This window comes from Chlamydotis macqueenii, chromosome 2 (genome assembly GCF_036417535.1).
Source record: "Chlamydotis macqueenii isolate bChlMac1 chromosome 2, bChlMac1.mat, whole genome shotgun sequence".
In the NCBI taxonomy this organism is placed as follows: domain Eukaryota; kingdom Metazoa; phylum Chordata; class Aves; order Otidiformes; family Otididae; genus Chlamydotis; species Chlamydotis macqueenii.
Window position 1 is genome coordinate 43,946,719 of NC_141557.1, and position 27,441 is coordinate 43,974,159.

The 27,441-nt window shown below is 42.1% G+C and overlaps 1 protein-coding gene across 1 annotated transcript; it reads left to right on the forward strand.

Moving 5' to 3' along the window:
- Positions 1–27,230, forward strand: CMTM7 (CKLF like MARVEL transmembrane domain containing 7). Its single transcript, XM_086742752.1, has 5 exons — positions 1–219; positions 21,123–21,296; positions 22,503–22,601; positions 23,629–23,710; positions 24,069–27,230. Exons 1-5 carry the CDS (start codon positions 61–63, stop codon positions 24,080–24,082), a joined length of 528 nt encoding a protein of 175 aa, XP_086598878.1. The 5' UTR covers positions 1–60; the 3' UTR covers positions 24,083–27,230.
- Positions 27,231–27,441: the final 211 nt, after the last annotated feature.

The following is a 27,441-nucleotide window of genomic DNA, read 5'->3' on the forward strand; positions in this document are numbered from 1 at the left end:
TCCCGTCCCGTCCGCCCTGTCCCGGGCCGGGCGGCGGCGAAGGGAGCGCGGGAGGGAGCCATGTCTCACGGGGCGCGAGTGATCCGCACCGGGGTGAGCAGCGGGGGGCCCGCGGCCCCACCGGCCGCCGCCGCCTCCTCCTCAGCGGGCTCGGACGCGGAGCTCATGGACGGCGCCTATTTCCGCTCCTGCGCCGGCATGCTGAAGGTGGCCCAGATGGTAAGGGGCTTGGGGCGGCCGTCGGGGCCGTTGTTTGGGCCGTTGGGGGCCCTCGGGAGGTCGTTGGGACCGTTGGGGCCGTCGGCCCGCCTCGGGCGCCCGCAGTCACCCTTGAGGCGGCGGGTCGGGGGGTCGCAGCGCCCCAACTTTTTGCCATTAATAATAACGGCGACACGGTGATGCGAAGGCACACCGTGCTCGAGGAGAACGCCTCCTCCCTTAGCGCGGGGAGGTTTTGCGGGGAAAAGCCGAGTGCCTGTGAAGGTGGGTGGGTGGGTGGACACCACGACTGAGGCCACCTCCATGTCCTGGCTGTCAGAGACCTCCAGGCAGTGCCCCAGTCACCCGGGGAGGGATCTGGGAGGATGGATGGCTGAAAAGCAGAAACTCAAACAGAAATTGACAGCGGGGCGCTGCCAGGATTTGAGCTGATGCCTTGAGTCCCTGTGGGAAATTTTGCTCCATCCAGATGCGGATAGGATTAACAGATGGATAAGCTCTTTCTCATTTCTGTGGTGCATAATTGTCCATGGAGTGATTTGTCAGCTTAATTCCAGTAATGGCAGTGAATAATGATGGATGGCTAGGAAAGAGGGTGGAAGACAACGTGTATCGATACCTCCTCACATGCATTCACATCCTGAAAAAACTTGTACATCGACAGCATTTTATGCTGGAGTTGTTGCCTTCGTTTTTGATAAACCCCAATGCCTTTTTTCCTCTGCTGCCTTTATTTGTGTAATATTTATAAAAAAAACAAACTTGTGTAAGTTATTAGCATCCAGAGTCCTAAACTGACATTAGAAGTTAGGAATCATTTTGTTCTAGGTTACTGTGGAGTAATATCAAAACCTAAAGTTTCTCTTTAAAAGCTGCCCAGTTTCTTCCAGTTCATTAATAGCCATCAGCTGCCCTTAGAAATGAGCCTCTGGAGCAAGAGAGGTAACTGAATGTGACTGGGCATGGCTACCTGCATTTGTACTGCGCTCGTCAGGCCTCACGGTTGACCCTCGCTGTGAATTCAGTTTGGTAGGAATACAAACAGTTGTCTGCTGCCTTCTCTTGGCTTGGGTTGCTCCCAAACCATTGGGTGGATCTGGAGTATCTTTTCAGGAGACAGATGACATTCTTTTGAGCGTGTGTCTACGTTGCAAATGAACCTGTAGTCCTGAAATGGTAGACTTGCGCTTTGCTGGTTAGCTGAAAATCTAGTTATCCTTTTGCTTTCACTACTGTGGAAAGAACAGTTCCTTTTTTGGACTAGAAATACCTAGTCCTCTCTGCTCTCCATCCTGCTGTGGTATCACTGCAGCTATGACATGTGACTCTTACAGCTCTCACAGGCGTGCTTGTTTGTGCTGAAATTTCAGTTTTGGTGCACACGTAAAGTGTGTATATGTACTTTACATACTTTGCATATTTTATGTAATATATGTAAATTTATGTAACACTTTGTGTACTTTACATAAAGTCATATTTTATCAGCGCTGTTCATTATCAAATTCATCAGAATTTAAGCTAGAGGTTTTCTGCGATAACTTTAGCAGAAGTTAAAATAATGTAAATGAACCTCTTTCAGCTTCACCTTCTCACATTTTTCTGCTTTCCTACTTACCTGTAAGTAACATTAGTAGAAGTTACCTCAGGTATTTGAGGAACTTTGGGCAAATGAACTTATTTTAATATGGTGTCATGATAGTGTCTTCTCAAATAAATCCCTAAGAAAACTAAATGTTTGTGCTGCGGTGTGTAGAAATAACCAGGATAGATTAGTTCTAGATTAACTCCTGCATACAATAAAATACGGAGAGCTAAATATTTCTGCACGTCCTCTTTATGTCTTCTCAGACAGTATTTCCACTATATCCATGGATCCATTTGTATTAGCATTCACTTCTAGTAAGAACTAAGTGTTTGTGGAATCCTTCTTTGAAAAGAATTCTTTATGCTAAATCTGTAAACGTTCCTGCATTAGTGTTAATGTGGTTGGTGGGACTGCTGTCTTACTAAGAAGGAGAACCATTATGGTGGCAGAGGACAAAGGTAAGATCTGTTGCGTTAGGCAGATATCACACTAAATTGCGTGCAGGGCCCATGCATGGTTGGGGTTATGAAGAGGGAACGTTACTGTTTCTGTTTTCTCTGTCTTCCTCAATCCCTTTTACCAAGAAGGAAATGATAGAACAAGAAAGAAACATTTCATCATTTACTGTAAGGTTAAGGGCTGTTTGCAGTGCTTGCAAGCAGAAAAAAAAAATGGTTGTATGTATACGTGCATTAAACAATTCTAATAGATGACATCCATAAGCTATGGAAATTATACATAGGAAATAAAAGATAATGTTAGAGGTGTTCTTCTCCAAGAAAGATCATAACACAAGGACTAAAACTCATCAGTCTTGAACAAGATGAAGAGGTTGTGCAGCAGTCTGATGATTACTCACTATTGGCTACATGTTGCCAGTGCTTTCTCTTCACATTCTGGGTGCTATGGTGTGTAGCATAGAATGCAATTAGGAAGTTACAAATGTGTTTCTTGCCTGTAAGCTTACACAAATGCCTCTACTTTTTTTGCTAGAGAATCTCTTTAATCTTGCAGAATGATTATAGCTTTGAAAATATAATGCATTTTGTGCGTTGCGTTCCTGGCTTTGTAATGCTTAGGGAATGGTCTGTCAATATTTGGAAAATAAAATGGAGGAGAAAACAGTTCTATGACTTCTGTATTTTACATGGCAGTAAAACAAGTTGAAAGCTCTTTTTCATGCGTGAGTATTACTAATGTTAGTAGGGGCTCCTTTTTCAAAATCCAGTCGGAATTGATGTTCTCATTTTAACAGGAAGTTATGAAGTATCTTCAACATCTAACCCACTTAAACTGGTTTATCTTGATGGTGATTAATATGGCTTTTTTTTTTTTCCCTTTTTTTTTTTTGTATTTGCAGTTTTGCTGAAATGTTTTATATTCACAGTGATACACACAGGATCCCATTGTGGCCACCTTGGCTCTATAGCAGCAGTGTACTAAGTAAGTGTGCAAGTGGGTGTGTATTAGTGTGCAAAATACACTTATACCAGAGAAGCTAAATAACTGAATTTTACCCAGCCTGGCAAAACCGACACACGTGGCAGTCTTCAGCATGCCACAGTAACTGTGCTGATTGGTTTGAAGCCTGTTTGCTCTGTGACCATGCTACTGCTGGCTTGTTTTATTGTAAGACTTTCTAGGAACCGATGTTACTTACCTCGGTGGGTTCTTGGAAGCCTTTTGAGGCATCCTGTGCCATTAGAGACAGCGGTAAGAATTTGCATCCGTATTGTCACCAAGGTGGGTCAAGTGGCAATGTGCATCAATTACAACAAGTCTGATTCAGCTGAATGTCTTGTGAAGCCGTTTTGTATTTTTACAACTGAAGTCTGGAGGATGCCACAGACACTGTATTGGACTGGGTCCTGCTTTCAGCACAGCCCGTGTTTGACAGTGAAACCTATATAGGTATCCCACCATTTTAGGCAGTTGGCTGGTAGGAACGGCTGTGATTGTATCACCTGTCCAAAGTGTCTGATGGGAAGATTTGCAGATCTGACCAATACAGACTGAAGAGAGAAAAGAAGTGTTGAGAATTCACATGTAGAAGGAGAGCCATCACAGCATAGCTCATGCTTGTGTAGGTCTCTCAGGCTTCTCAAACTGTTCTTGAACTGTTCCTTGTTTCTGGACTCTGAGAGGTGCAGAGGTGACCCATGGCTTTTTTAACTTCTCTTTGCCCTGCTTCAGATTGGACAAAGATGATTTTGAGCATAGTTCAAGCTGAAGGCAATTGTTCCCACAAGAATGCTATTGTTACTGAAATGGACAATAGTACTGGCACAGCCTCAGTATACAGGGTGTTTTAAGCAAAAAAAACCCCAATGCTGATTCTTTCAGCTCAGTCTGAACCAGGAAAAAGCTCTTACGCTTTCATCGGATAGAAAAGAAGAAAATAAAAATTATCTTCTCAAGGCTGAGGAAAAAAAATTTGCAAACAATTGCAAGGTAAGAAAAGGATAAACTCAAAGAAAGTTGATTTAACAACATCATTTTAACTTGTTAAAAGTGCTAAGGTAATAGTTAAAGCTTTTTTGCTGAGTATCTATTTAATTTCCAAAGTGTGTTTTGACAAAACCGATTACATGCTTGATATGTGAATGGCCAACAAGACAGTGTGTAATTCTGAGTAACTTTGAAGTGTGCTGAAACCTCTCTGGGTTATTCATGTACTAACATAAAGTTGAATAATCGTATTCAAGAGAATATTCATACATCTAACACTTGAAAGCTAGAAAATGCCGGTGGTTGGGTTGCTGGAGCCAAGATCAATTTCTGAATGTGTTGGCTGATATCGGGCAAATTTACTGGAGAGCTAAATTCAGAGGAAGTTAAAATATGAAAAGAAAGCAAAATCTCTTAGTGGAAGAAAACAATTCCTAGTCAAAACCATTGATACAGGAAAAAGAAATTTACAAAAGCAAATGATGCTTGGAATTATTTGAGAGCTACTCAGTCTTCTAACTTGATCTTGAGCCTGAAATATCTTTCTGTCCATGGAGGTGATTGAAATAAAACAGATAATTCTTTGGAGAAGCTTGTCCGTGACGTATGATTTTGCCTTTATGCTAATGGTGCTCCTCAGTCAGAAGAGAGGGATTGTGGTGATATGCAGAGATGCTGAAACTGTAAGCCTGTCTCTGGGTAAAGAGTAGAATGCACTTTCAACTTCCCCCTACAATCACTCTGCCTGTAGTTCTTCCAAAGGAAAATAGTGGCCAGAAGTATTGGTGAAAGTTGCCGGATGCTGACCTACAAAGCTTAGATTTAAACAGTTCTGTGTTCTGCTTGACTTTTCATCTGGCTGATAACAGAAAACATGAAAAATAATGCTGTAAGAGCTAGCAGTGATGTAATGACATATTATACAAAAAGGCATATTTTGAGACATGCAGGAGGCGTTTTAGGTTTGCAAAGAAAATAATAATTGAGGACAGCCAACCCAAGAATGTGCAGGTGTCTACAACTATGTAATAAGCTACTGGCTAAGCAATAAGAAATGGGACGTGTTTTTTAACAGCAAAGTTTTTCTTTTCAGGCCAAGGTCAGAGCTGTGTGTTGCAGCTCCTAATTATTTTTGTTGTTCTGCTAGAAGCTGCAGTAAAAGGACCTTGCTTGGCATGCTGGGTAAAGAGAGAAAATAATTATCTAAGTCTTAGATGGCTCCAAAGTAAGCAGGAGCACTTGAGCGAGGAATGTCCAAGTCTAGTAATTAAAACCGATATGTCTGGGAAGTCCTGTTGTTTCCACTCTGACATGACTGCAACAGGTTGGCTTGGCCAGCTGCATTTTTTCCATGGTTCTGCTCTGGGTGGCCATTTTACAATCTCTGCCCAGGTATTTCCGTAAGAGCTTGGAGCAAACAGTGTGTTCCTTGTGTGTTAACCAAGGAGTGCTTGGTAGTAAGCTGACACGGTTTTATTTGATGAGACAAAAATTCACAAGCAATAGCAGTTTAAGGAATTTTCCCTTTCTGTCTCACCTCCGTGCAGCCGTTCTCAGCTGCAGTGATGCAGCTGTTCACAAGGTTATGCAGTAAACCAAACCAGTGAACTGATATAGCTTTACTTCAACTCTTTTTTTTTTTTTTTCTGCATAAGAGTTTTTAGGGAACAGTGCCATAGAGACTGCTGTCAGCAAGAGTGAGTGTCTGGCTTGTAAGGGCAGGAACTACGTAAGCCTGAAGTGGTTCCATGTGCTTCTAACCACAAGCTGAGAATTTAGTCCTTTTTCTCTTGGGCAGGGGAAGGTTTTGTACCATCTGTTTTAATTTCTATCTCTTTCAGCAAAAAAAGAAACTAGTAATTCTTCTGATGTTGAAGCTACTCTAGAAGGCTAAAGAAAAGTCAGCTCCAGTACCTTTTGTAAAAGGATAGTTATAGTCATTGCTAAACACTAGGGAATCTCTGTTCCGAATATGTCAGTGAATGTTTTATTTGTATCTTTAAACAGCACAAAGTTGGAGCTACCTTTCTTTGCTCATTTGACCCATCCATTAGGATTTGCTGCAATACCTTCATTAGCAACCTGAGTGCAGGTAGTGCTCTTTGTATAGAGGTGGTTGAACAAGGGTCAGCAAATACATTTTCTGAAACAAGAAAAAAAAGGAAGTGAAGCCTAGAAATTTACCACATCACCTGAGATGTGTTTAGTATGCTTGAAAGAGCATAGTGAAGTATTGGCAATGGTTTCCTGGCACATTTGTTTTACAGGAAGTTAGATTTGCAAATGCCATTTAAAAATCTTAATCGGGTGTACATAGTGTCTGTGGATAATAAGATGTGGTGAAAAGCATGGTGGATTCTTCCCGCTCTGTGACTTTTCTTTAAGACATGTAAGTGCAGTGTATTCCCCTTCTTCACTCTCTTTGGAGATTGAGTCCCTTCGAACATCCTCACCTACCACAGAGAAACAGAAACCAGGGGATCAGTTCTTTCCAAGTGTGTTCTCCGTCAACTCGGAGCCTATAAATGATAAAGAGCATCTTGCCAAGCATCCTTCATTGAGTTCCACGACTGTAGGTACTGGAACAATGTGTCGTGTCTCATCATGATCCAGTAAAGCCGTGAGGGCAGTGCACCTGACCGTGAGGCTCTGTTAGGTACCTGCTCTGCATTACCAGGGTAATGGGGTATTGTCCCCCAAAGCCAGACAGTGTTTGCTTACTATGAGTAAGTGTTTCCTCCGCTCCCCTCCCTGAGGAGTCCTTGTGAGCTATTCACTGACTACTGCGGCTGAGTTGTCTCCTTTGCGCTATTGTCACATCATGCGCACTGTGGCCTTGTCCTCCTATTTTGTGGTGAGATGTAAAGTATACAGCAGCCAGAAATTGCTGCTTTCTGTACACAGAGATCAAACTCTAAAATTGCTGTAATTTTCTTTCACCTATGTGTGAGCTTCCTCTTTTTTGCGTAACTCAAATTCTTAAGGGATCATCATGACTGAAACAACTCCCTGTGCTGCGTTGCTGGTAATTTGATGAATGTAATGGCGAGTACAGATATGTCTGACTGGTTGAAGCTCGGTGACTGCAGTTTTTAAAACCAAAGCAAATTTGTCTGCTGTTCTTGCAACAATAGCAGCAGCTGCGATGCTTGTGGCTTCCTCTACTGCTCACAGCTTCCCTCAAGGAGAATGGAAATGCGATGGTGACCAGGTTGAGAAGCTGCTTCAAGGGGGAGTTTTCTTAGAATGCTTTTGGTGATTTGTTCTTTTTTTTTTTTAAATGCCATTAGTGAGTTTAAGAAACAAGTACTGACTGCTGGGAGGGAAGCGTGCTGTTAATCAGAGATGACCAGCAGCAACTACAGAACTCCAGGACGGCATTCTTTCCTGCACGTCTGTAATCAGATTCTGGGAAGGCCACTTCAAGAGCTCTTTAATCTGTTTGGGAAAAACTCAGTCCCCAAGTTGCTGCTTGTCACTTGCTGGCTAATTGAGCCTTTTGTAGATTGCTTGAGTGAAGCTTCCTAATAGGCAGAGGAGCGCTGTCCTGGCGTGTTTGAGAGGCCTGCCAGTCTCTGGGTGGTCACTGAAAGCTGTCAGCTGCAACAGTGCCACTGGGGAATCTCATCTCCTCTCATTTTTCACCCCCTCATTCATCACCCTTCACTTCTCTGGCCCCTTGCCAAACATCAAGTGTTTGCACTTAGAAAAGGTTGTTCTCTTGTGTGGTAAGGCCCGGCCTGATCCAGCAGCCAGGTTGTGATGACACCGGTTGGTATGGAAATTATCGTGATGTTAGGATTTTCGGCAACTCTCACCTGTTTTTTCCTGACAAAAATTAAGATGTTTCAGCACAGCTAACAACATGGACTTCAGTGATGTAAACAAGTCCTCTTCGTATTCAAGGAGACCTTGCTCAAGGCTCTGTTGCCATGGCTAACAAAGCATTTGCTGGGGATGACAGATATGAACTTTTAAACTGCTGTCTGTGCAATTGCCAGATGTCAGTGTGGTGTTCTCTGGGGCAGGGAGAGATACAGCAGGTGATAACTGAAGATTTGAATCAGTCAAGCAATAAATACCTCAGACAATGAGAACAGGTTGTGTTGTGAGCAGCATCTGTAAGGGTGAGTGATGAACAGATTGCTTCCTGAGGCTTAGCAGGCACAGGCACTGAGACTTCGCTGAGTGGTTCACAAGGTATTCCTTATCTCAGTAACTACTTTCAGGAAGATGAGCTTGCATATGCTTTTTTTTTTTTTTTTTGTGCATCTACTTTAATAGGTTACTAGAATGATCATTGCCATGAGGTACTGGTTTTGTGTTATATGTTCCTGTTTTAGTTTTAAGTAGCTATATGCTGTTAGATATATAGTGGAGATTCAGGTCAAGGGGGAAACTTTGCAGCTTGCTGTGAAGAGTTTGTGGGTGTTTGTTAATAATAAACACTGCGTACCCTGGGTTTCAAGCAGCCAGCCAGTCTGAGCCAGGCTTGGCTGGTCAGCCAATGTGGGCTCCTTCTCTGTAGGTGGTATTGCCATGCATGGCTGGTAAATCCATTTTTAGACAGCCATGAGCTTTGTGCACAAGAGCTGTATAGCCCACAAGTAAGGATTAAGCTCTTTCAATATTGTATATTACGATACCCAAGGGTTGGTGAGCTCTGTTGCTGCTTTTGTAGCAACAGTCTCAAAGGACAAAGCTCTCCAGCAATAGTTACCTACCATAGGTGTCTTTGTACCTCCATGAGAATGTATATTCCTGTACGTCATTGTTGAATTCCATTCTGCCATTGAGAGCCACTTTCCTGCCATTCCTTAAGACAGCTCAAACCTCTTTATTTTTAGGTTCTACCAAACCCACTTTTGTTGGCCTACAGCTCTCCTCCTGGTCCTTTTCATTTTCTTGCCTCAGAAGCACCTTATGTGCTTGAGGCAGTCTCTCTCCATTTACACAAACCTACCCACACTGTGGATTGTCTTCTCCTGTCATTTTGTCTGACTCTTGGATTTACCCAGCCGAGAGAACAGTTAACATGACTCTCCAGGAGGCTCTCGATGCTGGCAGTGCTTGCCTTGCAGAGGACAGAAGTACTAATCACAGCTTGCTGTGCGATTTTTGAATCTGCAGAGATTTGGTTGTATTAAACCCTACATTTTTTGTTGCTATCACCAGATCCTCCACTTTTTACTAGAGGACTTTGCAGATTAAAGTCTCTTACAATGTTTTTTTTACTTCCTATAATCTTGTGAGTTGTGATATAGGGATTCTCCCTATCATGCAAAATAGATGGTCTTCTACAGTGGAGTGAATTACAGCAGGAGCCACATGTGTTCACGCTTTTTGCAGCAATCAGGTAGTATTTTTCTAAATGGGCAATTGGCTTTGTGTTGTAGGATGCAGGTTTCCAACAACCGCTACAACCGGTACCTTACCTGGGAGGAGGGCGGAGAGCGCAGGCTGAACCGGTGATTGTATCTGTGCATCTGCAGAGAAAACCAATTATAGAGAATGTGTCCCTGCTCTTACCTGAAACAGCAGGTTCATCTATGATTTGGGGATTATGACTTGATTTGAGATAGGAGAGACCACTGGAGCGGGTGGCAGGCTAGCTATTACATGGGGGCTGTTGCCTGCACAGAGAAGTAAATCCTTGTTAATAGATGGACACGCCATGTGCTCACAAAGTATAGATGTCTCCTGGCTTTGTCCAGAGTAGTACTTTTAGTCACTGCAAGTGTCTAGAAAGACATAAGCACCTCTTTGAGAGTTAGAAGGAAAGCAGCTGTGTTTCCCAGAGTTAAAACCCTGCTGGGGCATTTGCTCTATTTAAAAATCTGTTCCTATACTTTGCAGGCATGCTAAAAATCAGCTGTGCCATTAATACTGTTTTGCAATGGGTTTTCTGTGTTTTGGGAATTGTTTGTGATTTGAATATGGCACTTGTGCAATGTTACTCGATTGTCACATTGCTGCAGTACTTTGAGTGTTGTGTGTGCGTCTTTTATGTAGATTGGAAAAACTTACTGATTTAAGTTGATTTTTAAAACAAATTTGTTAATGTTGTGTTGGAGAGAAAAGAAATAAATTTATGAGGTTGTTGTTGGTAGCAAACTTGCATTGTGGGTTGGTTGTTTGGTTTTTTCTTTTAATTAATTCACTGCCTAGTGAGAATGTGGCATATTCTTTGCCATGTAACTGTAAAATCCTCAGCTTTCAGTTAATAATGTAGGGGATTGTATGGTGCCTTTCAGTGTGGTGCAGCGGTGGTGCAGGCAGTTGTGGGGATTGAGGCAGAGAGCTAGTTAAGCTGACAATCCCTGGTGTTGGGATTGAAGTGTTGCAGACACTGATCAGTGGCAGGCAGGACTTAATTTTAGCTCGTCATTACGAAGGGTTGCTTTTTTAATGATCGTGGCTAACATCCTATAACAAGGGCTCTTTAATAATGTCATTCATATGCTGGTTCTGTGATTACCCCACATCTTTTCTACCACTGTGGCCTGTGCCTGAGCTGATAGATAACTTATTAATAGATAAAGAATACCACTTGCTTGTACTCAGGGTTGTCCTCTTATCTAAGTTGTAGAGGATCTGAATAAGATTATTTTGCCTTTTTTTCACCCTCCCACCATTTTTATCTTCAGGAAATAGCCTATGGATGGTGGTGCACAAGAGAAGTCACTTATCAGAGGCCAGGCAGCCTCCTTATTTTAGCAAAGCAGCCAGACAAGAAGGAAATCTGCCCAGACGCAGGGGCTGAGAGATTATTGTGCAACCAAAAACTGACTGCTTCACAGAACCGTGCACTTGAAGGCAGCTGATTTCATCTGTCATTAGTGAAGTTTTAAATGGACTGATTTTTTATCTTCTTTTTCTAGTTGGGGTTTGGCTGTTACAGCTCACGTTTCCAACACCACCCTGGAAGAAGGAAATCTCGATTACAGCAGCAGTCAATGTTGTTGCTTAAATTAGCTGAACCAGTCTTGCATGAACTACAATTGTAATCCTGGCCTGCGCTTTGCTCATCTTTCTGTTTTGGGAAGCTGTTAAAAATTGTTTTATTCTGTCCAGAAATATGTACTTAATAATATATGGATGTTGCTTCACTGTGTTGAGGTGTAATATTTGGAAATGTACAGCTGCAGTCAGTGACATTTCTCCAGGGCATGGTTATCCGTTATCCTAATTGGCTTGCTTAGGGATGGAAAATTCCACTTACTATCTTGGCTGGTGTCACAAGCTGGAAACTTTGACTTTTTTTTTGTTCAAATACAAAAAAAAAAGGCATTTAGCTATTATTATATTGTAGGTTTTTTAAAAAAAGACAGTGATAAAACTGGATATGAGTCAGTACTGTCCCTTGCTCTAAATCTGTAGACAGTTTCTGTACTATTGCCTGCACTAGAACTTAAGTAAGTTTTAAGAGAGTAAAAATCAACCAGTTTTTTCAATTTCATGGATAGTTCTCAGGATCCTCCTCTTTTCAGATTTGGGAGCAGGGACGTTAAAGCAGTACAAAGGTTCGTCAGTGCTCCAGCAATTGCAGTGGAGAAGCTCTCCTCTCAATGCTGTTTTACAGCATCCAGGGTGGGGGGAAGAAAAACCTGTTTGTATCTATCTTTTAGAGGGTTAAGTTGTTGGAGAAGGATGGAAAGGAGAAGCACTTTCAGGTACTGTCAGCTACCAGCTGGAGACAGGTAAACCTGAACTGCTCAGTACAGTCTTTTGTACAGATTTACTACCATGCTGAATCTGGTCCCCTGACCTTTTTCCCCAAATGGTGCTAATTTTTAGTTAGCTAACTACAGTGCATGTCTTGATGCAAGGGAGTGGGGAAGATAGCTAGGAAACATTAAAAGAGGGAATTAAGGTGCATTGGCATATATGGAGGGAAATCTGCATAGGAGAGAATGAGGGATATAAAGGAGAAGAAATATGGAGTGTAATGTAGGGAAAGAAGAGGAAAGGGGAGTAAAAAGCAGGAAAAAAAGGAAAGGAAAAACTGGAGACAAAAAGTCATAGTACAACTTCTTATGGGCGAGTGTAGCGCAGGAGAGTACAGTAAAGAAAGAAAAGAAAATATTCTGAGAAAAGTAAGAAAATGATTGTACATTGGATGGCAAAGTAATTCAATAGAAAGATAATGCAGTGCTGGGTGGATTATATGTGACAATGCGTATGTCACAGTATTAGGGTAAATCTTTGAGATAAGAGTTATAGTGTTTCTCTAGACCTGGGCACCTTGAGGCAATTTTGCTTCTTATCGACATTATCTTTCCTCTCTACAGTTTAGCTGGCATTTCACGTCTTCTTTCTATATAGAGAAAGAAAATTATTATCCATAGTTAAAAGTTATACAATAAGACAGCAGTTTCAGCCTTTCAGTTCAGGATATGATCTTGGGATTTGCAAAAACTACATTCAGTTCCATTCTGCAATGAATATTTTTAATACCATTCTTTGTACAAGTGCAGCAGCTAGAAGTTCCAGGCAAGGAGTTGGCCACCTGCAGTGGGTTAACCCCAGCCAGCAAACAAACACCCACCCAGCCTCTCACTCACTTCCCTCTCCTGCAGGATGGGGAGAAAATAGAAGGAAGGTGAAAAGACCCATGGGTCGAGATAATGACAGTTTTATAAGGAAGTCAAATGCTAAGCAAAAAGAGGAATTCATTCGCTACTCCCCATCGGCAGGCAGGTGTTCAGCCACTTCCTGGAAAGCAGGACCTCAGCGTGTGTAATAGTTGCTTGGGAAGACAAACAGCATAGCCTCAGGTATTTCCCCTTATACCTCCTTTTCTTCAGCTTTTATCGCTGAACACAGCATCATATGGTCTGGAATATCCCTTTGGTCAGTTGGAGCCAGCTGTCCTGGCCGTGTCCCATCCCAGCATCTTGCCCACTTGCACGCCTTCTTGCTTTGAGGTGAGGGGAGGGAGAAGAGAGAAAGAAATCCTTGCTGCTCTGCAAGCACTGTTCAGCAGCAGCCAAAAGATTGCTGGATGCAGGCAAGTGATAATGGGTGGTACAGGACAGTCAGGAATGGTCAAGAGGATGAATAGTGAAGTAGCATTAAAGATTACGCTTCCGGTTAGAAAACAGTCTATTTGCAATGTCTTGTGCGTGGTGAGGTTTTTGCAACACGTGATAACAAAGTCTACTGTAAGTAAATAAGTGACAGTCAGGAAATAAATACCAATTCCCATTTTACAATGAGCAAGGAGTGTCATTTTTGTTTATCTTGTGTAGTGTAATGGCAACAAATCAACCCAAAAGCAAGTCTCAAAGACAACCTTTTCCTACTGTTTTGCTTGTTCTGTGGCTTCCTTCTTGGATGTTTTAGGATCATTCCCACACATGTTTTCAACCACGCTTGTCTGTTACATCTGTGATCTGTCGATTGTTCCTTTGGGCTATTTTGAGGGAAGGGGGGTTGGTTTTTTGGTTTGTTTTTTTTTTAGTGGGCATCTGTTTTCATTCACACTGTAAAGGAAAACAGTCATCTTGACCTAGAGGTTTATTAGTAACGCTCAACACTTGTACCTTATTCTATCGTATGAAGTGTTTTGAAGGTGAAAAACTCAAGCGCAATGCATGTGAAGTCTCTATTAGCCCTCATTTGGTGAATGGGGGAGCTGAAGCAGCTAAATACGTTATTTACTGAAGTTCAGACAGTAAGATGATTACAAAACTGGGGTCAGAATTCGAGAGCCAGTGACATTCAATTCCTCCCTTGTTGTGTCAGTGTTTGTCTGTGGAAATGTATCTCTAATGCTTAGAACATTAGGCTTTCCTTTAGAGTAGGTTGTTGTCAATATTTGAGATCATGCTGGATTTATGTCTGTGCAGGTAGCTGTGTCTGAGAAAAATTTAGTTCTCTCCAAATGTTACAAAAGAATTGAGTATTGGTAATAAAGCCAGAGCTTTATTTATTACAGCCATTAAAGCACAACAGCAGAAAAAGATCATACAAAGCACTTGCACAGATTGATTCTTGGGCTATAAAATTGTTCTGTGGTCAGACGAGCTACAGTCTTCTACTACATTATCAGAAATGCTTAGTGGTGTCAGCTGACCTATGAGTATATGGAGCACAAAACAAGTCCTTTCTTATAGTATTGTTTCTTCATTACCCTCAGGGCATAGGTGAGGAAAATTGTATCTGTAATCTCCTCTGCCTACTCATTCCTTGGAGCAGGTGATTAGTAAGCTGCTTTGAACTTGCTGGCTTGGTCTAGGTTCTTCTATTTTTGCTGGTACACTCCAGCAAGATTGTGTTAGTGAGGATGAGTCCAGCCTAAGTCCTGAGATGCAGGCAGCTCTTGGGCAGTTTCACAGTGGCCCATGTGACTGATGACAGGACTGGAACCTGCAGGAGGATCTATCCACCAGAGAGGCTGGGGATTCTGTTGCTAACTTGATCTTGACCCCAATGTAATGCTCACTCCACTCCTGTGAAGCTAGGATGTTTGGCACCAAGCTTTCTCTGTAAACTGATTGCATCTGCAGGACTAGAGCCAGCCAAGAGCAAGTGCAGGGAGTTAGGTGGAATTCATTCCATCTAAAATCAGGAGTTCAATGGCATCTGGGCCTAATGCCATGGGCTATCTCCAGAATGCATTTGCCTTAGGAGTAATTGGAAGTTGGATCTGCCTCCTGTATGGAATCTCTTCATAGTGCAAAGGCATGATTCCTCTCCTTTTCTTAAGAAGGTATTGAATTTTCCTGCAATGGAAGATTGACTTCTGGAAGCCTTGGTACACGTTTTCCTTGGTTTTCACTGGGTGTAATCAATGACCAATGGGCTTTAGATGCTCATTCTTTGACAGGGACAAGAAGAAACAGAGAGGAAAACAGCTGATTTTCAAAAAGGAACAGCATTTCCAGGGTATCTTTCAAGTATCTTTTTTATAGCACAGGGAAAGATAATTTATCACTCTTGTCCAGTCCTTCCCTATCCTCTCCAGCCTGAACAGATTGATGTCATGTCTATGGGCAGGAAGGAAGATCCAGGGAACTACAGACTGGTCAGCCTCACCTCAGTCCCTTGGAAGGTGATGAAGAAAATCCTCCTGGAAAGCATCTCCAAACACATGAAGGACAGGAAGGTGATCAAGAGTAGTCAGCATGGGTTTTCAAAGGGGAAGTCATGCTTGACCAGCCTTACTGCCTTCTGTAATGAGGCAACTAACTTGGTGGACAAGGAGAGAGCAGTGGAGGTTTTTTGCCTTGATCTTAGTAAGGATATGGTCTCCTGTAATATCCTCATAGACAAGCTGACAGAGTGTGGATTAGATAAGTGGGCACTGAGGTGGATTAAAAACTGTCTGAATGGCCAGGCCCAGAGGGTTTTGGTATAAGGTCCTTGGAGGCCAGTCACTAGTGGTGTACTCCAGGGGTCAATACTAGAGCCAGTACTGTTCAACATCTTCATCAGTACCCTGAATGATCGGACAGAGTGCACCTTCGGCAAAAAAAGGAGGAGTGGCTGATGAGCCAGAGGGTTGTGCTGCCGTTGAGAGGAACCTTGACAGGTTGGACAGAGAGGAATCTCATCAAGTTCAACAGAGGTAAATGCAAAGGTTTGCACCTGAGTATATCTAGGGGTAAGCCCCTGCACTGGTACAGACTGGAGGCCAACTGGCTGGAAAGTAGTTCTGCAGAGAAGGCCTTGGGGTCCTGGTGTACAACAAGCTGACCATGAGTCAGCAATGCACCCTCATGGCAAAGGTGGCCAACAGCAGCTGTTTTAGGGAGAGTGTTGCCAGCAAGTCGGAATCATTCCCTTCTACTTGGCAGAAGTGAGGCCGTATCGGTGGTGCTGTGAGCAGTTCTGGGCTCCCCAGTGCAAGAGAGACATGGACTTACTGGAGTGAGTCCAGCAGAGGTCTGCAAAGATGATGAAGGTTCTGGAGCATCCTGAAAGAGCTGGGACTGCTCAGCCTGGAGAAGAGAAAGCTTGGGGGGATCTTATCAGTGCATATAAATACCTGATGGGAGGAAGTGAAGAACAGGGAGACAGAGTCTTCTCAGTAGTGACCAGTGACAAGACAAGAGGCAGTGGGCACATGAAAATCAATCTGAACATCAGAAAATGCTTTTTCACTGTGAATTTGTCAAACACTGGCACAGGTTGCCCAGAGAAGTTGTGGGGGCTCCATCCTTGGAGATATTCAAAGCTGAATTCGGTCCTCGGCAACCGGTTCTAGATGTCACTGCTTGGGCAGGGGATTTGGGCAAGATCACCTCCAGAGGCCCCTTCCAGCTTCAACCCTTCTCTGATTCAGCGGTCCTTGCTGTGAGCACCAAACACGTAACTGGATCACACCGTACATTTCTTGCATGGCTGGGGCACACGTGCTGCTGCAGCCCCTCTCTCAGCCCCAGCCCTAGGGGTGGCTGGTTGATCTGACCCATGTCTGGCACATTGAGCGAGTGGTGTCATAGCACAAGGGAAAAAGGGTCTTGAGCCTTGCCTTCATCACTGTGAAGATTAGATCTCCCAGCCCACATCCCACTTCCTGTTAACATCCTTGAAAGATCTGTGTTTGTTCATCCTTTTTCTAGGGGCCATGGGTAGACTTTTGAAGGAGGACGATATCAGGAAAGAAAAAAATTATGTTTCTTTTTTGGTAGAGCTGTGCTCACTTCAAATCAGACTGGAGTTCAGGCTTGGGAGCTTATGTCAGTGCTGTTCAAGAGCCAGCATTTGCCACAGGCACATTGCAGAGGGTGTGGTTGCCTTGTCTCTAGCTCAAAATAGAGAGGAGAACGCAGAGTCTCACAGTTTTTTTTTTTTCTGATGTCTGTTCTGTCTGGTAAGGTGTTGAGTGCCTCCTGACAATTGCTGACTGCCTTTAGCTCACATTAGCTTCATTCTAAGATAGTTCCTGATCTATACCGGTGTTCCTGAACATGCTTCATGACTCCAAGTATCTGGTCAATGGAAAGTCAAGAAGTGGATTAGTTTAAGCTGATCAACTTTGGTGAAACAGACTAAATATGGAAATTTATTTAAATCCAAAAATCCCTCCTTAGGGTTGATTGTTTGCTATGTTCTTTGTTTTGCTTTTCAGAAACAAGAAAACCTTTAAATAGTAGACTGTCCTGTAGTGTGTCCCCGACCCCTTTTGTAATGCAGGTCTGAAGCCTGGATGTGTTTTGTGGAGCACATTGCGATCTTCTAATGAGAGTGACCATCATCTAACCTGCAGTTCTGGTCTGACTGGCTTGCTGGCTGTGGGTTACATGTCTACTTCTCTCACAATCTGTGAAATACTATATTGAAATGGAAATGGCAGTGCCCTTATTTTTTGTGCCTCTAGTTTTTATTTTCAGGATATATGAACCTGCTTCCCTGAGTGCAGATGCATAAAGAACACTCGTAATGTTTGATCATTTTGTTGCTTGGCCATTCATTTCTCTCTCTCTGTGCCACAAACCGACTTCTAAGATCTATGTTGAACTGTATCCCAGACAGTTCCATATTAATAATTTTATCACTCCATTTCAAGTTCTCTGGTAACATTTGTTAGCATTCTTTTTCAACAGGTGAGTTTAAACTGTGACTGTACCTGCTAGCCATGCAGGTGATATAGTGTGGCAGACATGGTACAGCTGTATATAAAGTTGTCGATGTGGTCCCCTTTGCACCTGTCCTGTGAAATAACATTATGTGCCTCCAATCAGAAAACCCTCTTTAGAAATTGCATGCAAGTCTGATGTTGTGAAATTTATGCTAAGAAAGGAAATCTTTGAAAGAAATACCTCTTGCTACGCAGTGATTTCTTCCTACCTGTGTGCTGAGGCACATCTAAAATCAAAGAAGGGAGAATCTTTACTAATTCTTTTTGGAATTGTTTTAATTGTGAAGTGCACCCAAAATGAAAAACATGTTTGTTCAAATCCGCTTTTCTACCCTGTTCTTAGGAGCTGAGGAAATTCTTCTCTGAGTGGTTGGTACCTTGTGTCTTCTTATTTCTGGGGAATATAACACCTCAGATGGATTTCCTGATCTTGTCCTCGCATTCTTCGTTATGCTTCTTCTCAAATTTTTTACCTTCTAACTGAAAAAAAGAAAATACTTTTCTGCTTCTGTGAAGTTGAAAGGACTAGATCTGGTTTAAACTAAGGGTTGTTTTTTTTTTTACCAGTGCTTCTTATTATTTGGATGGTGGTTGTACATCAAGGATCCAGTTCTTCTTATCACAGTAAAAAAGCTGATAAAGTTAATGGTTCAAGTGTGAAATGAGCCAATAGGCAGATTTAATATTTCTCTGAGTTAGCTCTCCCTTCTTGATTTGTACAGTGTGGTTGAAACTGAGAACTGATTATGGTGAAGGCACCTGAAGAAAGGAGACCCCTTTTAGCCTTTAGTGATTAGAAAAGTGTTGTCTTCTTCCCACCTTTATCCAAGAGTAAGATTCAATGCTTGCTGTGACTGCTTGTTGAGTCTCCCTAGAGAATGAAATTTCATTAAATTTAGTTTTCATTTTCTCATCAAAATAATAGCTGTGTCTTACACGACTTCAAGCGTTCCTCGAGATTATAGGGTAAATGACCTGCTGATCTCCTCCTGATTGTACAAGGTATTCAACAGCTAAGTCAGATGACTCTACTTCACTGATGTTAAGAGTCAAGGAACTGAGATGGACGGTCTGCGGCAGCCTGAGCCAGCGTGGTTACTGGCTGCTGCCATCCTGCCTGCTCAGTCCTTCCTGTCCTTTCCCTTGGAGTCCTAGCTTCTCCGTCACACTCCCTTGCTTACCTGACACTTCCTTGTGTAATGGCAGGGTCAGAGTAAAGCTATTTTCTTTTTTTTTTGGTAGTTCACTCTTCTGCTGGCTTAGTACGCTGAGCCAGTAGTGTACACTGAGGTGGCTCAGCACAGGTGAGTGCAGTAGCCAGTATGTGACAGGGAATGAAATCAGAGTGGGAAGGAGAAGATGACAAAGGCCACCGTGCCTCATGAAACCACAGCTTAATGTAGACCTGGTGTATGTAGACATAGATTGGACAAAACTTCATTAAAATTATCTCAGAATTGAAGAACTGGGCCAGAAGTCTTTAAATACTGAATTGCAGAGAGCATTGTCTTCTAAGAAATGTAGCATCTCAGAAAGCTCTGCCACACACAAGATGCAAGGCTTTGTGCATTTAGGGTTCCTCAGTGGCTGGACTGTGAGAGCCAGGGAACAGGGATGGTACAGAGAGAAGCGCTAAACATGCGAGATGCTGCTATGATGTAACACTCCCGAAACAGAGGGCAGGAATGTGTTTGGGGAGACAGGAACTGAGCAATATCGCGCATTTTCAAAGGCATATGTAACCTCCGTTCTTGAGAAGCGTTGAGCATGATCTAGCCCTGCTCCTCAAAGTCCTGTCTTCCCTACCCTGTATCTGCTTCAAAGGTGGGAGGAGATGTGCTCTAGCACAGAAGCCTGTCACTGGCTTAGACTGAACATCACTTAAAATGCTAATATTGACTACTTGGACTACTACTGTAAAAATTATGGAGCCAGATGAGATCTAACAAGAGCTTAGCTGCTTGTGTGGGAGAGTATCCCAGAGCACTGACTTTTCTCTTTGGAGCGACCTTTTTGAGGTGGTTCACTGTTGTAATGTTGATGTGGCTGTTTGGATGGAATTTGTCCAAGGTGCAAGTTCATAAGAACTTCTTGTGAAGTTCTTATGTGTGTATAGAGCTTTTGGTTGCACTTGAGGATGTCTATGTTAAGCCTATCCACTTAGAACTGTGCAGGTGAAACTCAATTAAAACTACAGCAGGAAGGATCTAAGCTATGTTGTTTGGATGCTGGAGTTTTAAATTTTTTTTTTCCTTTTAATCATAAGGAAATTATTCTGATAATGGATTTGGTTAGGAGTTTGGAAGATGAGTGTACAGGAAAGGATGCTGCAGTCTTGAAGTGCTGTCTTCCTCTGATAGTTTTTTAATGTCTTGGAGAAACAGTTAGAATGCGAATCATTACTGCTTCTGGCTGACCTTGGATGGTCTAAAAATCACAGTGGCTGAAAGCATACATTGACAAAGTTTGTAATAAGAAAATATTCAAGTACATCCTCAGTAGATTTATATTTATCACCCAGGTTAGCCAGGCTGGTAGAAACAGCAAGATTAGTAAAATAAACAAGTAGGTTTAGTTAAAAAAAATAACTTTTATCTTTGCAAGACTACAACAAAAGAAGTTGTACAGTAATGCTTTATAATTTTATGTGACAATGTTAACATAGTAAAGCCTTATAATTATTGTCTTCAGGGTGGGGTGAAATAATCAATTCCTCCAAATGTTTCTATGATTTGCTGTGATACTACTTTGTAGTCTGCTAAATACTCCTGCTCTGTAGGTGGTAGAAAAGGAAGGGTAAAACTGTTAGCTCAGTTGCAGCCAGATCCTCTGATTTTGCATGTGACAGATCTCACTAAATGGAAGTAAAGGTGCATGTTGTTCATGGGCACCTTCATTTTCACAGCATTCAGTGATTTCCTTATGAAAGTCCATGGGGTTTAGATCCTTCAGTCGCCAATGCAACTCCAGGTATTCAGTGCCTCTTCTCTAGTAGAGACAACTTGTATTGTACATAGAGCCTTCTTCAGGTTGGATTCTCCAGGCACAAACTGCGCCTTTCCTTCTAGCAGTTGGCTCTTTCCCACTCTTAATGGCTATTTTAGCTCATTTAACAGCAAATTTTAAAACACTGTTACTGTGCTCGTTACTTTGTCTTCCATTTTGTTGGGACCGTACAATTTATATTAGATATTTGTCTTCTAAGTGCTGGGTTTTTTGTGTTTAAAATAATCTCCATGACCCTCTGAGCACCATTGTAAAAATCCACCTTTTGTCTTTCAGATCTGCTTGCTGATTGGATTCATCAGTGTAAATAACTCTCCATGGACGAATTACAGTGCATACAGCTACTTTCAGATTGTCACCATATGCGACTTGGTTATGATTTTGTTCTTCTACATTATCCACATTTTCAGAATCTACAGGAAGCTCACTTGCGTTAGCTGGCCACTTGCTGTAAGTCTGTTAGGTGGTCTGGGTTCCTTGCCTCTCTTGCGGGTTGATGTCTAGATTACTTAGTCCATTTTCTTGTGCTATCACACCATGATAGGCTCTCTTTCACATACTTCTGTTTTGCCTTGTATACTAATCCTTTTGCTGCTTTTATTATTAGCATTCAGTTCAGCAGATGCTGTAATTGTAAGTTTTTTAGCTGATTTGGATCTGATTCTGCCCTCCTTTACACAGATATAAATCCAGATTTACTCCAGGGAAGGCAATATTGTTATTCTGAGACAACTGAAAAGCAGCGACTGATTATCAAGCCTTCGGCAGACGAGTCCTAGCTCAGGTCATTCATAGCAGCTAAGGGATTGCTAGAGTACCAAATCATAGCGTTATAATTAATCTACTACATCCTGTCCCAAAATAAAGTCTACGAGTGCTATTTAAGTCAAATGTGTCTCTTTTTGGTATGGTTTTAGGTAACTTAAACAATAGCAAGAAATACGATCTTCAGCCTGATTGCCATAGCCTGGCCATTCCTGGGATATCCTGCAGGATGTTCCTGCCTCATTCCCACATTTCCCTTGCACATCCATCTCTCATATCCTAGCAGAGAACTAACAAGCAGCACAGAAAATGTGAGACCTGAACTTCCTCAGTGGCTTTGGGTCAGGTCAGCTAGCAGAAGAATCCTGTATCCTAGTGTGGGATGGTGGATATTAATAACCCTTTAGAACATGTCTCCCTTTAGAGCATGTCTCCTTTTAGAACATGTTAGTTCCCTTTGCTACCATTTATTGTCATTTCGTATAGGCCAGAGAAATATGTCCTGAAGGGTTCTTCATTGCTCCAAAACTGTCCCTTTAAGTGAGATGCATACTTGATGCAATAAAGATACATGTTTCACCCTCAGTGATGTACCGTGTTGAACTGAAAGGATTGCATCCATACCTAGTAAGTAGGTCTTATTGCAGTGACATTAGTAGACCTGAAGATTGGCCCTCTCTCCCTTTTTGAACAGAAAGTCACAGGATGGTTTATATATATATATATATATATATTAGCTTTATTTAGCTTAGCTTTTTTTTTTTTTCTTTTGACTGATGTTTTGTCCTCTGGATTTGAGTAACCCCTGCCAACTTATTTTTATTCTGAGGCATATTGAAATGCTTTCCTGATAAGTTTGCCTTCTAATGCAGGCTGTGCTTGCCTTTGCAGGAGTTTCTTCATTATTTAATCGGTACAATTCTGCTTCTCATTGCATCAATCGTAGCAGCATCCAAGAGTTACAATTTGACTGGACTTGTGGCTGGAGCGGTAAGACTCTGTTTATTAGTCTTGACTTTTCTAATTGCAATATATATTAAGTAGGGCATTGGAAATCTATTACTTGTAACTTTATTTTCTTGTAGACTTGCCTTGTTTGTGTCTTGGTTGGGTGAACTACCTTCTAGCTCATTTCAGTGAATGTTCTGTTACACAGTGCCAACAAAAATATTTTGTTGTGAGACTCTAAACTCACCACTGAAGTGGGTATTTGTCCTGTCAGAGAGTTGAAACCAAAGGCTCCTGCCTTAACTCACAGGAACTAAGTGTTTAGGGGAAGAATTAAGACAATTCAGTTTTGACAAATGGCTGTTGTAACAGCGAGAAATTACCTAAAGTGTTTCACCTCAGTCTTTGGCTTTTGACGCCTCCTGCTCCTGAACAGAGCTCTGCTCAAGATAATTTCTCCTCAGCTAAAACCAACTAGAGTCCTGGGTTGACTTACTGGTAATACTCTCTGCCTCTGATGGCTGGAGGGCTTTATAGAGAGAGGCATGACTTCTGAGTGTGGGCCACAGTATTTTCACAGCAACGGGACCTGAAATACAACTCCTCCAGAATAAAGAATTGCTTTCAGAAACTTAGTCCTGATGATGCAAAGGGACTAGAAAACTTACCTGACTTGTTTATTTGGCAGATGGCAGGGAAAGACTTGTTTGAGTGGGGCAGTACAAGAGCGGTAATCAGAGGTGCTAGAAAAAGTCTTCTCTTTGTTGCAGAATCCTAGTGAGAAGTCTAGAAGGTGAGACTCTCTGCTGCTGTCCAGCTTTTTCTCCCTCCTTGCATATGACTCAGTCTATCTTTCAGTCATTGTTTTGGCAAGACATAAGCTGCTATTATACAATGGAAACCTTTTTTTTTTAAGTATATTTGCAGAATAGAGTGAGAAAATAACTTTTCTCGGGCTATTAATGTCATAAAATATGTAGCTGGATATTCAAGAGCATCCGTACATTCATCGAACATGTGTCATCTGATGTTCTGTAAGTATTTGTGGTTTGTTTGTTTTCTCATCCAGACTTTCGGGTTCCTAGCTACGGTCCTTTGTGTTTTAAGCATATGGTCATCCTACAAGGTTTCATGCATCACGCAGTCCACAAGTAAGTATCATGCTTAGTAATTGCCAGAATGCTTCCCAGAATGAATATTTATATTTTCTGCCACAGGGCAGTGTCTACCTGGAAGGATTTATTAACCTCCTGTTCCTTGCTACTCAAAATTACTCACGAAGCAGTAATTCCATATTTTCTGTCAATGCAGACGTATCACAGCTACTGACAGCTGTGAACAGCTAAACTACTAGAGCAAATAACTTGCTTCTAGCAAGTAGTGAATGTATCAGCGCTTTCTCTTCTCCCTCCCCGACCCCCTACCAAAAGAAGATTACCTATGTGTTCTTTAATCAAGTAGATGAATTTGTTTGTGGTGACACAAGTGACTCTATCTTCCTTTTCAAAGATGCATCTGTATGACTCCTTCACCTCCACAAGATGTCTGCCTTACGAAATAGGATACCAAAGAGGAGCGTCCTCTGCTGAGGAGAGAGCATGGGTATTTTGTTACTAGCCTGGACAGCCGGTAGCTTTTGAAGATCTGCTTGAATGCCTATGCAAAACAATGTCGTGAACCAAAGGTTTTTTGCTTCCCCCACCTCCCCCTCCCTCAAAGAAGTTTATAATGGAGGACCTACTTTTTTGAGATTTACAGAGAAAGACAACTTCTGTCTCGCGAGCTGGGCTGTGTTCACTTCCAGCTATTTGCAATAAGTGCACTTAAAACTCATTTGGAGAGTCATTTGCTTTTCCTTTCAGAGGGATGGAAAAATTGCTTTTAATTTCCTCCGTTTACAGAAGGGAAATCCTGCAAATTCGTACCTGTTTCTTAACTTCCAAGGATGATTTGTTTAACAAAGGAACTGTTACAGACTGATTTGTGCCTGAATAAGCTGACCCAAGGCTTTGTTACCTCTTTCAATCAGAACTGTGGACTGTTTCTAACATCAGCTCAGCCAGCATAAAAAATTGTGACCTACATCTTCAATACATCACTGCAAACACTCCCTCCCAACAGCACATGGTGAAATCAGGTTTTTCTCCATCAGTTTTTACAGGTTATTAACAACCAAAGAATATTCTTAAAAACTTCCCTCTGCCAAATACAGGAAAATACATACCCAAGAATATGTGTTTAATGGTTTGTGGTATCTATTTTTTTTCTTTTTCAGAAATACTCATTTGTAAAATGGGTATTTGTAAGACCTGTTCTGTAGAAAGTTTCTGTGCATTTCCTATAAATTATTCTCTTTGGAGTCTAACAGCCTTTATGGAAAGCCCATTGTGAATGGAGCAATGGGCTTCTTTCTCTCTCCTACATGTGGTTTGTCCTTTCCATTGCCTCTGCTGAGATCCATGCTTTTGGGGGCTCTGCCCAGATCCTGGACAGGCAGAACAGTTCTGTTTTGTCCAGCCTGGTATTGTCATGAAATTCTGTGTAACTTTGAGGCTGGGACAATGCCTTCTTGGCGCCTCTATCTGTGTGTCCTTTTGCAGTCCATCTCAGGTAAGCTGGAAATCCTTTGCTGGAAAAAGGGAAGCGTGAACCCCTCCTCCTTGATGCTCGCCCTTTCCTGTCTAGCTGTGAAGTAGAACTTGTACTTCTGAGTTGGTCTCTTCTGTCAGGACAACTGCATAATGGCGCACCAGGTTTCTGAAAAAAAGTAGGAGTTACACAGTTTACCAGGTCCCATCTGGAGGTAACAAAGTGTTTTCTGGCCTGCTGTACATTTTTCTATGTGTCTGAAATTCTGCATCCATACTGCTAAGTAATTTAATGATCCTCTCAGAAAATTCTTTTTGTGCCTTATAGCAGGTCATTATACATTGCCATTTGTTGCCACCTTATTTTTTTCTCTCATCTTAATATATGTGTCTTTAATTTGACAAGATAAATTGGTCAACTGCTAAAGTGTCAAAAATTTTGAGTAACAAAATGAAAATAACTGAGCAGATAACCTGGAAAGCTAGAAATCCCCCTCCTCATGGTGTACCATTTCTGTGATTCTTCTTGCTGTTCTTTTTCATAAGTGCCCTAGTTACAGCAACATAGAGCAGGAAACAAATGGAAAGCACAAAAGTCTGCTGTTTGTGGATGAAGATACGTATATTCACTCCAAGATAAACTGCTTTGACATTAATATAGAGGATTATTCAAATAAAATTATATAACAGACAGTTATAATGTTATTAATTTTATATTTTTTATTTCTTTACAATGTCCAACTTTGGCCTGCTTTTCTATGCCATACCTTCAGATGACATATTTTATGTTTGGCCAGAAATGGGTCACTTTCTTCTTTTTAAGAACCTGAACAGAGCATGCCTCAAAGGCTCTCTGGCTTAAGAGAACAGACATTCTTCTCAGCTAGAAATCCTCTCTCACCTGGGTTAGTGATGGTTCAGGCTTCCTTGCCCTGCCAGCACAGGACTGGTGCAAAGGACATAAACAACAAGGGAAATAGTTCTGGACAACTTGAGTGGAAATACCTGCAGAAGAAGGTGCATACACACACACACACATGTATATGCATTTTTTGCAACAAGGGTGCTTGTTCATCAGTTCTCTCGACATGACTGACAATCACAGTTTCTGGAAACCAGCACCCTGACTTTAATTTGAACTGATGCGGTAGATATTTAAGGATGCAACCTTTTCTGTTTCCCCAAAGGAAAGGGAAGTGCTCTCTTTTTGTTGGTGTCTCCTTCACCTCCTGAAGTATCACTTCAGATAGATAGTAGGCACCTTCCTACAAGCTTTAACGTCTTTTAGCAATCCTGTGGGAAACCAACCTTCTGCTCCACACAGAGTGAAGGCAGCTGAGCCCTCAGTGCTGCGGTGGCAGTGGGGGGAAGCAGCTGCTAAGAATTCGGGCTGGAGCATGAGCTTACTCTGAAGAAAAGGCTGTTTCCACTCTGCCGGAATTGTGCCCCCTCTCCTGGCACTACATCTTTCTTTCAGCCTCCCACATCACCGTCACTTGTTACCATGTGGGGAAAAAAAAAAAATAGGGGGAATTTCATGCAATCTGACAACCAAAGAATTTCTGAACTGCACTCTGTGATTGTCCAAAGAATATTTTTTGCAGCAAGTGCATTTGTTTGTACGGGATCAAGAGAAGTAAATTACAAGTTCCCTTTTTGTTTTTGTGACTATTGACAGGTCCAAGGTATGCCTGCAGCTTTTGCTGTTATGGCAGTGCTGAGTCCATAGACCCACCAGATGCTCTCAATGTGGGGTGCTTTCAGGCTGGAAAACTGACATCTCTGGTGCCAAAGCTTCCTCACTTCCCTCAAATCCTCCTTCTGAAACATGTCTACCAAGAAAAGCACAGATTTTGCTGGTATCGCCAGCTCTACTGGAGGTCTTTGAATGACAGCTCTGTCTGGCAGGGACTTTGGCACCTCACTACTGTAGCTCTGTCATAAAAAGTATTTTAAGTTTCCTTCAGTGTCAACCTGGTTCTGAAAGCTCCATCTGTCTGCAACTTTGTCAAATATGGGATTCCAGCTGTTTTAGAAATAAGCTATGTTCACTATTTGGGTGATACAATGGCTTTAAGCATCAGATTGTTGTCTTGCTCATTTTTTTCCTTCCTGTACTAGAGCAGTGACTTTCTCTCTGGGGAGTGTCAGAACACATCCTGTAACTGGAGGACAAGAGGTAGGAGCCACAGAAAAAAACCTGTTCCCCTGCTGTTGTGTTTGGATGTGCTGGTCTCTGACTGTCCTGCTCAGGTGTCCATGCTCTTCAGCTCCAAGAAGAGTGTAGTATATCC

Bases quoted from the DNA above. Each gene is read 5' to 3' on its own strand.
- CMTM7 (XM_086742752.1), top strand. From the start codon at position 61: ATGTCTCACGGGGCGCGAGTGATCCGCACCGGGGTGAGCAGCGGGGGG. The intron at 220-21,122 runs GTAAGGGGCTTG...TTTGTCTTTCAG, and splicing joins TGCTGAAGGTGGCCCAGATG to ATCTGCTTGCTGATTGGATT. The intron at 21,297-22,502 runs GTAAGTCTGTTA...TTGCCTTTGCAG, and splicing joins GCGTTAGCTGGCCACTTGCT to GAGTTTCTTCATTATTTAAT.